Source organism: Hippichthys cyanospilos, chromosome 1, assembly GCF_059441005.1.
Source record: "Hippichthys cyanospilos isolate Australia breed blue-spotted pipefish chromosome 1, RoL_Hcya_1.0, whole genome shotgun sequence".
Taxonomy (NCBI): Eukaryota; Metazoa; Chordata; class Actinopteri; order Syngnathiformes; family Syngnathidae; genus Hippichthys; species Hippichthys cyanospilos.
In genome coordinates, this window is record NC_142369.1 from 13,867,297 (window position 1) to 13,882,422 (window position 15,126).

Below are 15,126 nucleotides of genomic sequence, written 5' to 3' on the forward strand. Positions count from 1 at the left end.
GGCATCTTATTTGGTGAATTGTGCAAGCAAGTTTCCTTCCCGTTTCTTCAAAGCGATCAAATACAGTTTCCCATTTTTGATCAGGTATTTTAACCAATGTTGATTTTTCCTCATGAATAAAACTATTATTTAAGTAATATTCAATATACTTATGAAACAAAGACATGGCGGCATGGCTCAGTGGCAGAGTGGTCGTCTTCCAGCTGAGAGGCTGTGGGTTCGATTCCCCTGACCATAAAGATCACGTTGAAGTGTCCTTTAGCAAGACAGTGAACCTCCAGTTGCTCCTGATGCTGCGTCATCAGTAGGTAAATGACGAGTTAGTATAAAACGCTTTGAGTGTGTAACCAAGTCCATTTACAATAAATCAAACAAAAAGACTAAGGTCGAGATTTCAGAGACTATCATACAAATAGGCAGGACATGACTGGAAGGATCTGGAAAGTAGACAACTTGACTAGGATAGATTAAAGGGGACATGGGGCTTGACTGTGAATGTGCTCATGAAAGATTTTTAACAGTCTGAGTTGGTGGGCATAAAGCTTTGTAAAAATAGTAATACATGTATCATATTTTAGGTTTTACGTAAGGCAGTCAGCGTAATTTGTCTAATAGTGGCTCTCTGTCAATGAGACATAAATAAAGCCCTCAACCAAAGAGAGGGCTTGGTTGTTCATCAGGAACATAACAAATTAAATGTTTTAATCATCCACAAACCAATTTCAAGTGGACCTCCAGGCAAAGAATTTCCTGCATCATTATCGAATCTCTAATCTTGCTCATGCCCCATTTTTGTTTATTTTTTGTTTTCCCTGCCCCAACGCAGCCCGGCATCCTTTACCCTAGTGTCTTCTAACTCTCTTTGGAGCTTCTCAGCTTTGGTCTTTTCAAAGTGCAGGCTCTGTTCAAGCTCCTGAATGTGGACATGCTCCAATCTGGTCTGCGTCTGTTAGTACACAAGTGGGAGAGAGAAAGAGAGAACGAGAGAAAGAAAGAGAGGAGAACACACCAGTGCCACCATCACATGCCAGCCCAACAAAGGCGAAAGAGGAGGGGGGGGGGGGGGGGGGGGGGGGGTATGAAGCCTTGGTAACCGGAGGAAATGGGAAGACACAACACTCAGTGCACAACGCTAAAGTTGCACCATGAATATAAAGATGGTGAATATGCAGGCAGCAGTAAAGCAATGATATACATGTGCAGGTTGGATGGTTGGGGTGAGGTAATTTTAAGGGTGTGCGGGGCATGCAAACCAACATCTAGTAAGGAGTGGGGGAATAATAAACAGGGATGCACATAACTGATACGCAAATACGCATGCGCAACTGATGTGTAACGTCGCGTGCTTCACTTCGCGAATTTGTGACAACTGAGCCTGAGCTGAAGAATGTATTTATTTTTATTTTTTGGGGGGAAAGGTGGCTCCAAGATGTGCCGTGGCTTGACACACACCTAAATGTGGTGCAAGGTTTACCGCTCATGTCCTCAGATAGCAGACAAAACAGTCAGATTTGATACAGGGTCGAAAAATGTCAGTCATCCATTGAGAAGTATGAAAAGACCACGTGAATGTAGCGCAACTTATGGCTAACAAACATGTTAATCGAGATTACCAATAGCTAATCGCCCTCTTGCTTGTTGGATGTAAGAATGTAAGAACAACGCAGGCTCTGTCTAGTACGTGGTTTTCTCCTCGCCTTTCATAAAGCTAAGCATGTGCGTCCCATGCCTTCCTATTCGGAGAATATTTGTTTACTGAAGTGGCTTGGACTTGCTGTCAGGACTGCACATCACTCGTGAAGGTGTGAAGGAGATTTTTTACGTTGTCACTCTAAAGTGACAGAGATTTTACATCTGACCTCCTTGCACGGGGCCCCGAACGAACCGCGCATACCATAACTGATGGACTTAAAAAAAACTTTGAGGATGCAGGCTTGTGCACGCAGCCAGTGAGCTTAATGTGGGAGCGACATTGAGGAAGACTTTTTAATATAAGAAAGGGTGCGTACCAAACACTCCGTCCTGGTACTCATGTGAGTAACCCACCAAAAAAAATTATGTGCACCCCTGATGATAGATTATGTCATAAAATTCTTACAGGTAGCAGCGCTTGGATGGGAGAAAACAACATGCCAGTGGATATACGATTTTTAGAGTTTATAATTACATTTAATTTGGCTTTCTGCAGTTGGTATATTTTGACTATTACATTGGAGGTCAAGTTGAAGACTATGCAGTGATGTGCAGAGCATTGCCCCCTAGATATCAGTATTTTATCATTATAGTACAAAAAGATTCAATACTTTAAACTACTGTCTTATATAGCAGCAAAACACCAAATACTGTAATTCAGTAGAATACATTAAATAGACCCATAATACATAGCAGTTTAATATTTATATCAGAATTAGTTTGTGTAAAATTCTATGTCACTGTAAAGTAAAAAAACTTTTGAATTGCACACACCACTGATGAAAGAGGTAGTAAAAACCTTGCCAAATGTGAAAGATGAAGAAAAAAAAAAGAATCCAAATGAATAAAACTAGACTCCACAATGGTGAAAAATCAAGTCACTTTCGCTGCTCTCAAATGGTGTGGCTATGGGCGCTGAACGTGCTGCATAAACTTCACAGGGGTAGGGGGACCGCATTTTAGCCATGGGAGAAAAAAGTAATTAAAATAGAATAAATACATATAAAAATCAAATGGTGGGAAAACAATATATTGCATACTGTCCCGTCAGGACTACATTGCTCCCTTTTGCACGTTTTCAGCAATTACCACCTAGAGTTCTGAGACCATTTAAATTGGAAGGCATTTCCAAATTTTGCCTCGTACTGTATATCAAATATGGATTGTCAAATATTCAAATGAAATATTAAAATTATTTTTCTTACTGAGAATATTACACTATGGTTGAATACGTGATAGAAAATGGGTCTGAGTGGATGGATTACAGGAGAAAAATACTTAAATTATAAGTAAAAGTATTTGTAAAAATAATAGCCTCCTCTCCCTACACTTATCTCACTACACTTACCCGCTAATAGGAGGCACTCTCAGAAGATGTGTAACTAAACTCTTAAGTGTTACTACCTGAGGAAACATCGATATTTTGGAAATAATCATAGTCCGTCATCATGGAGACGCCAACAAAATTGGTGACAGGTTTATGTGGGTGGGAGGAGTGGGATAACGTGGGGAACATCTCCAGTGGTTCCATGCCCAGCACTGGACCAATACGGGGAAAAAAAATTAAAATAAAAAAGGATGAGGACAAGAGGGAAGAAGAGGCAATAACAACATCACATCACTGGACAGGAGGCACCAAAAAGTTACATCATTAGTCGCCATCTTGCGCTCAACACTTTTGTTTAGGACTTTTTGGTTTGTTATTGTGAAGCTGCATGCACATTCTGAGAATATCAAACTGTTAGTGCACAGCACACGTAGTGGAGGGGAAAGATAGGGGAAAAGGCGTATGCTAACCCTGACGCCCTCGTTTTAAAGCTCAAGTTAAGAGTTCCTTCTGATTAAACCAAGTGGGTCCCTCTGTGGAAGTAAATGACAAATCCTGGGATCAAATTCAGCTTGAGCAACAGCTGGAATATTTCACTCTAAAAACATGGCTCACATCAATTGAATGGATTGAAGATCTAGTTTCTTGTACTATAATTCAAGATAGCTTATGTGTAGAAAAAGAAAATGCGAACAGCTCTGGTCTTCCAACGTCCACAAATTTATAAGTTGAATTAGAAAAAAAAAGTGCCTTCTGTAAAGTATTATGATGCATTGTGTATCATTTTAACATTGAGGTTTACTGGCAGTGAAATAAACAAAAAGAAGAATTGGCAGTGAAGGCCAACGACTCATCACTAGTAATATTCGTCACTTCCACAAAGCTGAGAAAATAAGCCTCATTGTAGGCTGTTTTTATGATGCTGCTCTGCGTGTATTAAAATAACAATTGTTGGACAGTTTAAAAATCACGAACCATGCTCATTTCCATTGAGCCATCTATGACAGTTTGCATTAAATGTTGCCAATTAAAAAAAATATTATTGTAATACAAAATATTGATTTGCCACAGTCATAAATTAAACAGACATTTCTGTTGCAAACAGTGTTTATCAAACAATGATAAGAAACATGTCGTTTTTAGTCTACATACACAGCCTCTGAAATAAATACTGAACACATCATTTTGAAATCACTGAATATATTTCCAAAGGCGCTCATGACATGAAATTTTGATCAGATGTAGGGAACAACCAGATTAACCAATTTGTGCAAAGAAAGCAGAACCAAGCCCCTTGTCAATGCAAGAGAATATTAGCTGCTTTAGTCCTAATGGATGCTCATTGCAAAGATGTGAGTATAGAAACATCTTATTATGGGTAAGGGCCAAGAGCAGTCTCAAGACCATCATAAACTAATTGTTGCAAAACATGTTAGTCCCTCTTTGCCTCTGGTGAGAATTAGAGCAGCAATAGTTGTTGTTGTTGCTCCTACTCTGTTTTTACAACAATTTGCGCTTTGAAGGTGATTTGCCCAACACACCCAAAGCCTGGTCCCCACAGATCCAACTCCTGAAAGACCGGAGGTAAGCTCCACCTGAAGGTTACAGCACTTGGTATTCCCAGGCAGCTTCCAGTCTAAATCCTAACCAGACTTGAGCCTGCTTAGCTTCCTACATAGGCGTAAGCTCCAAAATACACATTATTACAAACAGATACATTTCTGAGTTTATTTGTTCTGCTTTTTTTGCATGAATTAATTTGGTTGTTACCTTCATCTGGTGACATTTAATGTCAATTGCACTTTTTTTTTTTTTTAATCACTAAATAGTGTATACCATGTTCAATACGGATTTCAGGTACTGTATTTACATATGATTTCAAAATCAATTAAACACATTTACTGTAATCTATTGAGAAATTACCTCCAGGTCCCCTTTGGTGATATATGCTTCCTCAACACTGAACTGAAGGTCCTCAACCTTCCTATTGAGAGAATGGGTAAATAAATTAAAAACAAATAAATTAAAATAAAGGAATATACAATTAAAGCTAAAAAAATAACTAAACTTGCAACACTCAGTTCATAGACTGTTCATCCGATTCCCGGTGTTGCCTTACCGCCGCTCCTCCTCGAGTTGATTGAGCAGCTCGATCTTTTCTTTGTCAGCCGCCTCCACCAAGGCACGTAAGTGATCCATCTTGGACTCCATCTTCACAGTAAGACATAGTACATGTCAATAAAAACGGCATAAAAATTTACCTGGAGCAGCACTGACACAAACTTAACTGAAACAAGTCTCAATAGTGAAACAGGTAAAAGAACAAAACATCTAACAAAATAACTGTATGTTGCGTATCAAAATTGACCATAATAAACCTGTGAGGATTAAAAAAAATAAATTTTTTGGAAGTATATTGTTTTATTCTTTTGCTAAATGCGCAACCATACATTATATTGATAAAAACGAAACATTTAGAGAATGTGGAGAACTTTTTACGAGTAAGCGCCAAGGCTGAAAACCAAAAGAGAATGGCTGTGACCTTTGATCCATGTCGTTACATCCACAAGCGTAAGTTGCATTTTAGATTTTTATATATTTGAACATTTCAAATGTTAACTACACTAGAGCCGATAGCAACACAAGGACTACAGTATAAGGATTGCATAATCTGATTTTGATTTTTAAAATCTATACAGTCATTCCCACAAAATTTGACTGTTTAGTGTGAAGTGTTAACACAACATTACCTGCTCTTGGTCATCCCTAAGCAGTGTGATTTCATGCTCCATCTCCCCGGCATGGCTGGTGGCTTTGGCCACCTCGGCCTTCTCCATGTCCCTCTCCACCATGAGTTGCTCAATGTGCTGCTGCTTCTCCTTCAGGGCCTCTTGAAGGGCCGTTGTGCCTGAAATCTTGCGGTTGTAGCGTGATGAAGTCTCCGTCAGCTATGAGTGCCAGAGATCGCAGAAAGAAAGAAGCAACATTAAAAAGAAATCAAATTAAAAATAATCGATATTATGGAATTCTTGACAAAAAGTAAAGCCAAGTCAATATTGAATATTTAATAATGTCACAATTTGTTAATGTTCCCTCTACTATATATGTGTTTTAAAGGAACAGTGTCATACAGACGTGTGTATTGGTGTGGCTGATCTGAGAATAAGCTCTAAATACAGCATTTCTCACCAGGCCTGTGCGGCTGGGCTTGGCGCTGACAGAGGAGGCCACAGAGCTCATGGTGCTGATGGAGGAGGCGCTGGGGCTGCGCTTCAAGCCGCCTGGTGTAGCGGCGGCCTTACGAGCCGCAGCCTTGGCCTTGGCCGGTGTGGTAGAGGGGAAGCCGATGCGTGTCACTTTGTGCACCGGAGCGAACAAGCCGTACCTGGGCTGGCACTGGAAATACCTGTGGAAGTGGTCAGTGAGGGAAACCTAATTTAAAAACAAAAAGTGGTACCTTAAACGACCACTACAAACTCAATTTGTGATCAAACTCATAACTTGTCTTTCAAATCAATCTCCCTGTCATTCAAAAGGTGAATCAATTCCACATGATTGCGGCGAAGCGTGACTTTTGTATTAGGGAGAGCAGGGTTCTCGAATGGGGGTAGGTGAAGGCATCTTAGGAGGTAAGTGAGATTTTAACAGGGTTTCTGCAGGTGTAAGGACATCTAATTCAATTAGGTTTAATGCAGGGAAAGGAACAGTAGATTTCTTTTCAAATTAAGAGCAAATTAACTGGAACATGTAGCAACTCCTTGCTAAACTGTGTTACACTGACTCCTTTGCAAAACAATGTATGTTAATACATGGCTACACATCGGTTGTTGTTGGTGGCAATTCCTCTTCAGAAATGTTAGAAATAAAAATGATGATGTTACACTAGCTTCCGGACTTGCTGAATACAACCCACCAGGAGATATCGCGACAGATGAGTTCCAAAGTTTTTCTGACAGATGGCACAGCACTCAGTTTCAAGTCTTTTTTTCTCATCCAAAAATACCGTCCACTGGTTAAGGGGTACAATATTTAAAAAAAAAAAAAAAAAAAAAAGGGTTAAACACCACTAAGGTAAATATTGTTCCTTGAGACCACTTTGCCTCAACTGCAATACTGAGACAGAGCTTGGGCCGTAGTGCAAAAATGCAAATTAAGGATGAAGGGTGCCACATATTGGTCAATTTGTGAATGTATAGATGTGGTTTTACAAAGCTAACTGACGTAGGCTGCGGGTGAGCGCGGGTTTTTGTCAACAAAAGCTAGTTCCAAGTGTTGTCATTTTGTATTTGTGGGATTGAATGTTTGTACGATTCCCATTGACTTGAGCTACACTTGTGACAGTTCCTCTTAACTGCAACTTTGTGTTTCAAACAAACATTGACAAAGCGACAGGCAATTATTTGTCAAAACAAAATTATTTGTGGCATGTTAGGGTAACACTATTTTTTTTCACATTTGTAAGCATTTGTTTTGTACCTTGTGCCAGCCACTGCACCGTCATTCTTTCCCAAGGGCTCGTCCAGCTCCACACCACACCACTCGCCTTTTGCGAAATCTGTATCTCCGATAAAGCGCACCACTCCTGCCTTGGTTCCACCGACCTGTGGAAGTGGTGGTAAGCCAAACTCTTTAGTCCACATTCAAGTCCTGTTGTTATTGTATTTCTATAATATCATCAATGAAATGAAACATCGTTCATTAATATTGTAATGAAGTTAAAAGTAAAAGCACTATCAAAGTCACTAGGCGAGTCATTCTCTACAGGATGCACTTGAGGGAAAATAAACATTTAATCATGAAGGCTCATTATTTTTATGACAATATGGCTTTTTCAACATTTTAGGTTGCCGACCCCTGGTCTAGACATTGTTCACGTGACACCTAAGCGGTTGAGACGATCCACGTATCACCTAGTCCAGAAAAAAAATTAAAAAAAGACTGCCAATAAGTTTGTAATTGTATTCTTTTAATAAAACATCTGATGGTAACTAACTTAATATTTAAGAGGGTAACAATTATTGGAAGTTTTTGCTCTATAGTCAGACGCTTGGCCACTTGATTCACTGTAATCTGCTTTGCTTAACTCAAATCCCAATGACATAATTCCAGCAAAGCGCCAGAAAGGCATGCTAGAGCTGAGCAGATTGCGGTCAAACTGTCAACATGGGTGAAAAGTCTTTTTTGGCTATTGAGACTACTCTGTGGCTTTGAGGTTTGTCTCCTTCAATACGGGGTGTTGCCCTTTCCTAACAACGAAAAACTTAAGATAAAGAAAACTGATACAAATAGTTGGATTTCTGGAGCACCTGTGCACTCATCAAATGTAAAATTATACTTGGAAGTAGACGCAGCTGTTACATTGTTTAGAGAATTAATAATCATTTTCCCAATTAATAACTAACCAAATCCTGAATGAGATACATGAATTAAAAGACCAAGCTTTTTTTCCCCTAAACGTCTTAATGCCAAATATATTTGCCGAGTGTAAGTTGCCCACACTTGGTAGTCAACCATGTAAATGGTCATTTTCCATTTAAAATCCCTTTTAAATCTAAACATGCTAGTGCAGAATTAGGGCCTGAGCCCTGCTGCTAATAGCATAAATCCACATGTACTTAGCATTTCAGAAGCCAACAAGTCAGTGGAAGACATTTTTTTTTCTTTTTCTACAGAAACAAAGAGGCGGTACAGTGGCAGAGTAGTTAGCACGTACACATCACAAGTTGGAGGTCACGTGTTCGATTCCGGCTTCGGTGTTCCAGTGTGGAGTTTGCATGTTCTCCCTGTGCCCATGTGGGTTATGTCTGGGTACTCTGGTTTACTCGCATGTTCCCAAAAACATGCATGGTAGGTATATTGGACACTCCAAATTGCTATAGGTATGTTAATGCTCAGGGTTAAGCTTCCCCCAGGTGGCAAAAGCCTTTCTTTTTTAATTGAAGCAAAAAAAGATAACATGCCTACATATTTTGTTATTGTATGTTATTAAAATGTACAATAAAAAAAACAATCTCTTTAGCTTTTTGTCGATTCTGGAACAGATGAATAGCATCTCAATCCACTCGAAGGGAAAAGAGGATTTCTTATTTGAGTGTATTTTGGGCCATGGAAAAAAAATCAAGTTGTATCTCAAGGCACCACTGGCATGCTTATGATATTGTAGAGAAAACAGGAGGAGTCCAGCTTACCAACACACGATCGCCCATCTTGAGCTCCCGTTCCCCTTTCTTGACTGATCCGCCCTCCGACAAGTTTGAGATTGATTCGCTGTTGGCGCGAGCCAAGTTGGAAGACGAGGCCGAAGCGGAAGACTTCTTGGCCACGGCGGACTTGACGGCCGGCGCATGGGAGGCCACGCTACCAACCGACGGGGTAGGTGAGGCGGCGCGAGAGGGCGGAGCTGTCTGAGTGCCATCCCCCTCGCCTTCGGTGCGCGCCAGCTTGGATGGGCGAGTGAAGATCCCTCGCAAGGCCTCACATTGGAAGTAGCGCACACCTGCTACCGAGCCGTCATTCTTTCCAATTGGCTCGTCCAGAACAATGCCCGCCCACTGTCCTGGGGCGAACTGGGTCTCTCCCAAAAACTGGACATAGCCCGGTTTGGTCCCATTCACCCAGACGCGCTCACCAATTTGGAAGCCACCGCCATCGTGGTTGTCATCCACCCCTGCGGCCGATTTGTCGGCTTTACTTCCTGTTGAAAAGCAGAACAAAAAGTTCATAACGAGGACTTTACATGGACAGCAGCTTGAGAAAAATTAAACCAAAAAATGAAATTGCTAATTAACAGTTTTATCTGCCCTGAGAAGCAGCACCGATAGAAAAGCGCCATCAAAAATTCCACTTTTTCATATGCGACTGGGAAAATGGTCATAATGAGCCCATGTCCTCGCAAAAACCACTCCTGTATACCAACAGGTGAATACGTTTACAATTTAAAATACAAATACAAACACAGAAAGTAAGTAAAATGTGTTAATATACTGTATATTTTTAGGAAAAAAAATACATAAAGAACGATTTTAATGTGCAAGGTGTTTTAAATGTCACAATTTTTTCCCAAATGACAAAAATTGTTGATTTGTAATGCCTTAATTATTACTGTAATATACTTTTTTCAACTTTAACCTGTTATAAATATTTGGAGTTGAAGTGTAATCAAAAATAAACTATTATGTTTTCTGAATTCTTTAAAGACCACCATGTTTACATAACAAGGATTTAAAAAAAAAAACTAAATGATAAAACACATTACAAAAAGTATTGGCTCATTTTAAATATAAGTTAATAATTTGGCAACACTAAAAAGGCAAATTTTTAAGTCAACGTTTGTCCTAAATGATTACAATCGCTTGGTTAACTTTCCAAGATGGAAGGCCGGCTTTCAAATGTTGCTATTTTTTGGCCATCAGATGGCACGTTCCCTGTTCAATGCATGCAGCACAATTTTACTCCTGGTTTTAGTGTATAATATAGTGTATATTGTATATGCCGCTATTAATGTCAGAAATCTGTGTGCTTAGAATTATCCACCAGATGGTGCTGCAGTTTCCGCATACAAGGCATTTGCCAATAATTTTGTTTGGATAGTATACCATAATTTGACCAACTTTTGCCCCTTTTTATATATTACAGTTGAATTTTAAGTGTTCATTTGCTGCAATTGAAGTTTACCTTGCTGTTGAAATGAGAACAGTCTCTACTGATAATTGTGACGTTAGCATGTGTAAGCGTTCCTACCTGCACCCGGGTTGGTCTTTGGTGCTGCGGTGCCCGCTGCCCGGGCTATCTTACTGGGCGCTTTGATCCCGCTGGGCTTGGCCGAGCTCATGTTTCCTCGTGTGATGTCGTGGACGTGTGAGGCCAAAGTCCGTCAACGGGGGCCGTCCCAACGGAGACCATGTAACCCACCAGGTGAAGGCTCTCGGACAGTGATGATAAAAAAAAAAATTAAAAAAAATAAAAAAATGAAAAAATTAAGAAGAGGGGGAAAACAGGAAAAGGGAGTAGGGGCTGGAAAGAAAGGACTAGTCCAGAAGAGCACCCTGGAAAAAATAAATACATATAGTCATGTGATTAGTTTTTGTGAAACGGCGAAATAAAATGGCTCGTCTGTGTACACTGCAGAGGCTACTCAGGGTGAAATTCGACCTATTTCAAATAAGATGAATTGAACTTGGATTTACTAGTCCATTTAAATCAAGGAAAACTTTTTCATGTCATTATTTTATTTGATTTTTTTTTTTTAAAGGAATTGTGGCTTCACTTTTTAATAGGAACCTAGAGAGGATCCAGACTTCCAACCACAATGGCACAGGCTTCTGGAGAACAAGCGCGAGTTGTTTTTGAAGGGTCAAGACTTATAAGGGAAATCCAAATACAAGTTTACTTTCTCCAAGATCAATAAAGAATACTTTAATGTCAGACAGGCTGTTGATTACATTTGGAAAAAACCTGCAGCTGATTATTTGATATATTAGTTCATTATTATGAGCTTGTTCTCGGCCTTGGTCAATGTGTGCATGAAAGAAGAAAACATTTGGATGTGTCTGCGCTAGCGTAAATAGGTTCTCGAGTCATTTGCAGCCACTTTGTTTTGGGATGCATTCTGTTCCTGTGAGCACAGCAGAGGCCAAGTCACACGCCTAAAAATACCCGCCAAAAGGCCAGACGATACGCCGGCACAGCTAATGCCGCCGCCGCGCTCTCCTGGTGGCATCCGCGACCTTGATCGTGTGGTAAGCGCGTTTTTTGTTCTGCCAAATGAAATGGTCATATCTGGCTGGAAGATAGAAAGTGGATTATGGCGGAAGGCTTGTTGGCGTGGGGGCAGTACCACCAGCAGCGGTAGATAATCCTATTTGTCAGATTAACAGCCCACAGAAAGATTTTTGAGCAACATTTGATTTGAAATGGCTTTTTTTTTTTTTTTTAATCTGTGTGCCCCATTAGGAGTGCGACCCTGCTCTGATGTCATGAAACATTTTTTTTTCCCAGTATTTTTTCCCATTTTTTCACTTATTTGTTAAATCCATGTTTTGACAGGAAAAAAATTCCAATGACATCCACTTCTATGCCTTTGATTCATGAATGGACCAATATATTTTGTAATCATGAGGTGTCACGGCGGTCTCTGGAAGATCGTAACGGAAAAGGCAAATGACTCCAAAATCGCTGGTTTAACCTAAAATGGCAGACTTTCAGTGTGTTTTGTGACACTCATGCTTGAAACTTTTTTTTTTTTGTAGAACAACTTCTCATGATGCCTACCAAATTACATGCTGCTAAGTGAAAAATATTTCAGAGGCTGAATTGTTGGGGGTTATCTAACAAGCCATTATTTGTCTAAGATGACTAAAACAAATTTCCAATATATCTTCAGGTGTAACCTTTTTATAGTTTTTAACTCGTGAAAGAAATAACAAACAAATTTCAAATACGAAAATTAAGGACATTTTTGCTCTAGTTAATTATATTTACTTTTAGGACCGTAGTATGTTATTTTTTTTTTTGTTCCCCCATCACCATTTTTTTGTTAATGAAAACGTTTTTCAATTTTAGTTTTGGGTCAATTTTATTAACCATTCTAACCCCCCCCCCCCCCCCCCCCCCCCCCCAAACACACACACACACACACACACACACACACGCACGCACGCAAAACCCCTACACATATCTGCACTTTTGACACACAATCAAAGCATACACATGACGACCCCCCCACACACAGGCACACACACACACACACACTCAAGATATTTGTTACTCGTAAGAATGAAAGCCGGCCATGATCATCGACCCAGTTTAACCGGAGCGTTCCAGTTTACACCCGCTACGCCTAGCAATGAACAGCCTCGGGTCATGGGACCGCCGGGAAGAACAAAATCCACACACCACTTAATACCACATAGTATACTAACTAGCCCATCGACTTCCTAGTGGCGCTCACACAGAATCGAGGATGCAGCCCGCTGAAGCCATGTCGCATTTACATGCGACCAGCGACCACTCAAGTGAACTCATCCACTTAGTCTGGAGACTTTCCCACCATAATCATGGTAATCTTTAGCCACATGCTAATCTGCGGTGGGGCTGGCGGCAGTTGGGTGTTGGGAAGCCAAACTACAGCGCGTGGATATACCCACCAGACTGACACTTAATGGCCATTACAACTATTTGAGCATATGCAAGTATTTATATTACACACACAAGTGTCATTCAACCACTAGTATTAATGTCTTCTTTTCACCTCACACGTCAAAGTACTGCGGCAGACAGGAAGAAGATTATCATTCAAGACATTCAAATAAATATTTTTAAAGTAACAATTCATCATTGCTGCCATTTTAAAATCCGACTGCACATTTTTGCAAACAGATCTTCCACATACTTCACTTAAATGCAACCTGGAACACAGTACATTTCAGTTCCTTTATATAATATAATATAATATAATATAATATAATATAATATAATATAATATAATATAATATAATATAATATAATATAATATAATATAATATAATATAATATATCAAGAATACAAGGAAATTGGGAGCGCTGCTCTGTTTGGAGCATATTAAATCAACCCATCCATCCATTTTGGATAGCCTCACAAGGGTTGCAGCTTTTTGGTGCCTATCCCAGCTGGTTTCGGGGAGTAGACGGCGGACACATTGGACCGGTTGCCAGCTAATCGCATGGCACACCAAGACGAACAACCATTCGCACATGTAATCACACCTAAGGACAATTTAGTGCGTATGATACACCTGCCATGCATGTTTTTGAAGTGCAGGAGGAAGCCGGAGTACCCGGGGAGAGGCCACGCAGGCTCAGGGAGAACAAGCAAAATTCCACATGGGAAGGCATACCAAGACGAAGCTCGATTTGAACTCGGGTCCCTTAACTGTGAGGCGGATGCATTAACCACTCATCCACCTAGTCGCCCTATTAAATAAATATGAACAATGAATACAACACAACTACTTATAAATAAAACAAATACAAGACTACTTGTTGCAGATAACACTAACTGTAAAATGAAACTGTGACACGATAAATCAATCGCTTCACTTTTCTTCATTTGGGGCACTCATCAGGTTCGTGATGGGAGCACGTCTTGTAGGTCATGTTTATCTTAAAAGTATCGTTGTCGCGGTATCGGAACTCTTAAGAAACACCTACAGCTGTATAGTTTGGAATATCAATGCAATCGATACCTGTGCTTCGCCATTTGATTAGTTGCATTGGATCTGCCAAAATGTTTACCCAACTGTACTTAAATGGGACAACTTTCAATTTTGTAAATTCACGTCAAATTCCATGGAGCGTTTCTAACTTTTTGCAAAGCAACTCCTTTTCATCTGTGAAAATTGTCGATTCCAAATTTCGTTTTTTCTTTCGTGACGCCAACAAATAAGAAAAAAAAAACGTGTGTGTGGGTACGTGGTACGGTGACGTTGACACCTCAACCGGGAAGCTAACGGATGCAGCCAGTCTTTGAAATGGCACATCTGTTCGACCTAACTGTTAAAAATACCCCTAAATGTTTTGAAATAACCATAAAAATCCAACGACTACAACGTCAGAAAAACACCGGGAAAGCGCTACTCAAAGGCGGCTAAAAGTGTCTGCAATGTCACTCATGGTGTGGCAGCTCCGGGGACGTGGGAGGGCTAACTTTCCCCGGTACCAAACCATAACCCCCTCCCCGGATATCACCGCGCGATTCGTTGCGTTTGCTACCCATGGCTCGCGATGAGTTCGCTCCTGCAGCCAACGGGCGAGGCCCGAGTGACAGGAAGACCGAGCTACGTTAGCCATTAGCCGACCTGGCGCCTCAAGTCAAGTCGTCGACTTACCTGGGCAACTTCAAGCAAGCGAACACTTTTTGTAAGGCGTTGTTTTTGATTTCGTGAAAGGCGACTCAAATGACTTGATAGTACACCAGCATTGGCCCACTATAAAGAGCCGTGGAAAACGCCCCCGTCTTACCGTGAAAGGAGAAGACTTTTTCGAATACTGCTGCTGCTTTGACTTCTCACTCAGCCAATAAATACTGTACCGGCGGAAGAGCTCGGTTTGCGACAAAACAAGAGTTTGTC

The 15,126-nt window shown here is 40.5% G+C and overlaps 1 protein-coding gene across 7 annotated transcripts in view; it reads right to left on the minus strand.

The window, feature by feature from the left end:
- The window catches only part of clip1a (CAP-GLY domain containing linker protein 1a), a 33,107-nt gene extending 17,981 nt beyond the window's left edge, over positions 1-15,126 (minus strand). For 4 of the 7 annotated variants that reach the window (XM_088434486.1, XM_088434409.1, XM_088434318.1 and 1 more), the window contains exons 1-9: positions 15,017-15,126; positions 10,760-11,064; positions 9,208-9,713; positions 7,496-7,620; positions 6,209-6,425; positions 5,770-5,967; positions 5,139-5,230; positions 4,943-5,003; positions 842-946 (exon numbers count right to left, since the gene is read on the minus strand). In XM_088434486.1, coding sequence (XP_088290612.1) covers positions 842-946; positions 4,943-5,003; positions 5,139-5,230; positions 5,770-5,967; positions 6,209-6,425; positions 7,496-7,620; positions 9,208-9,713; positions 10,760-10,850 — 1,395 coding nt within the window. In that variant the 5' untranslated portion in view covers positions 10,851-11,064; positions 15,017-15,126. The remainder of the gene's footprint in view (positions 1-841; positions 947-4,942; positions 5,004-5,138; positions 5,231-5,769; positions 5,968-6,208; positions 6,426-7,495; positions 7,621-9,207; positions 9,714-10,759; positions 11,065-15,016) is intronic. The other 3 variants (XM_088434729.1, XM_088434640.1, XM_088434567.1) reach the window with 2 other exon arrangements.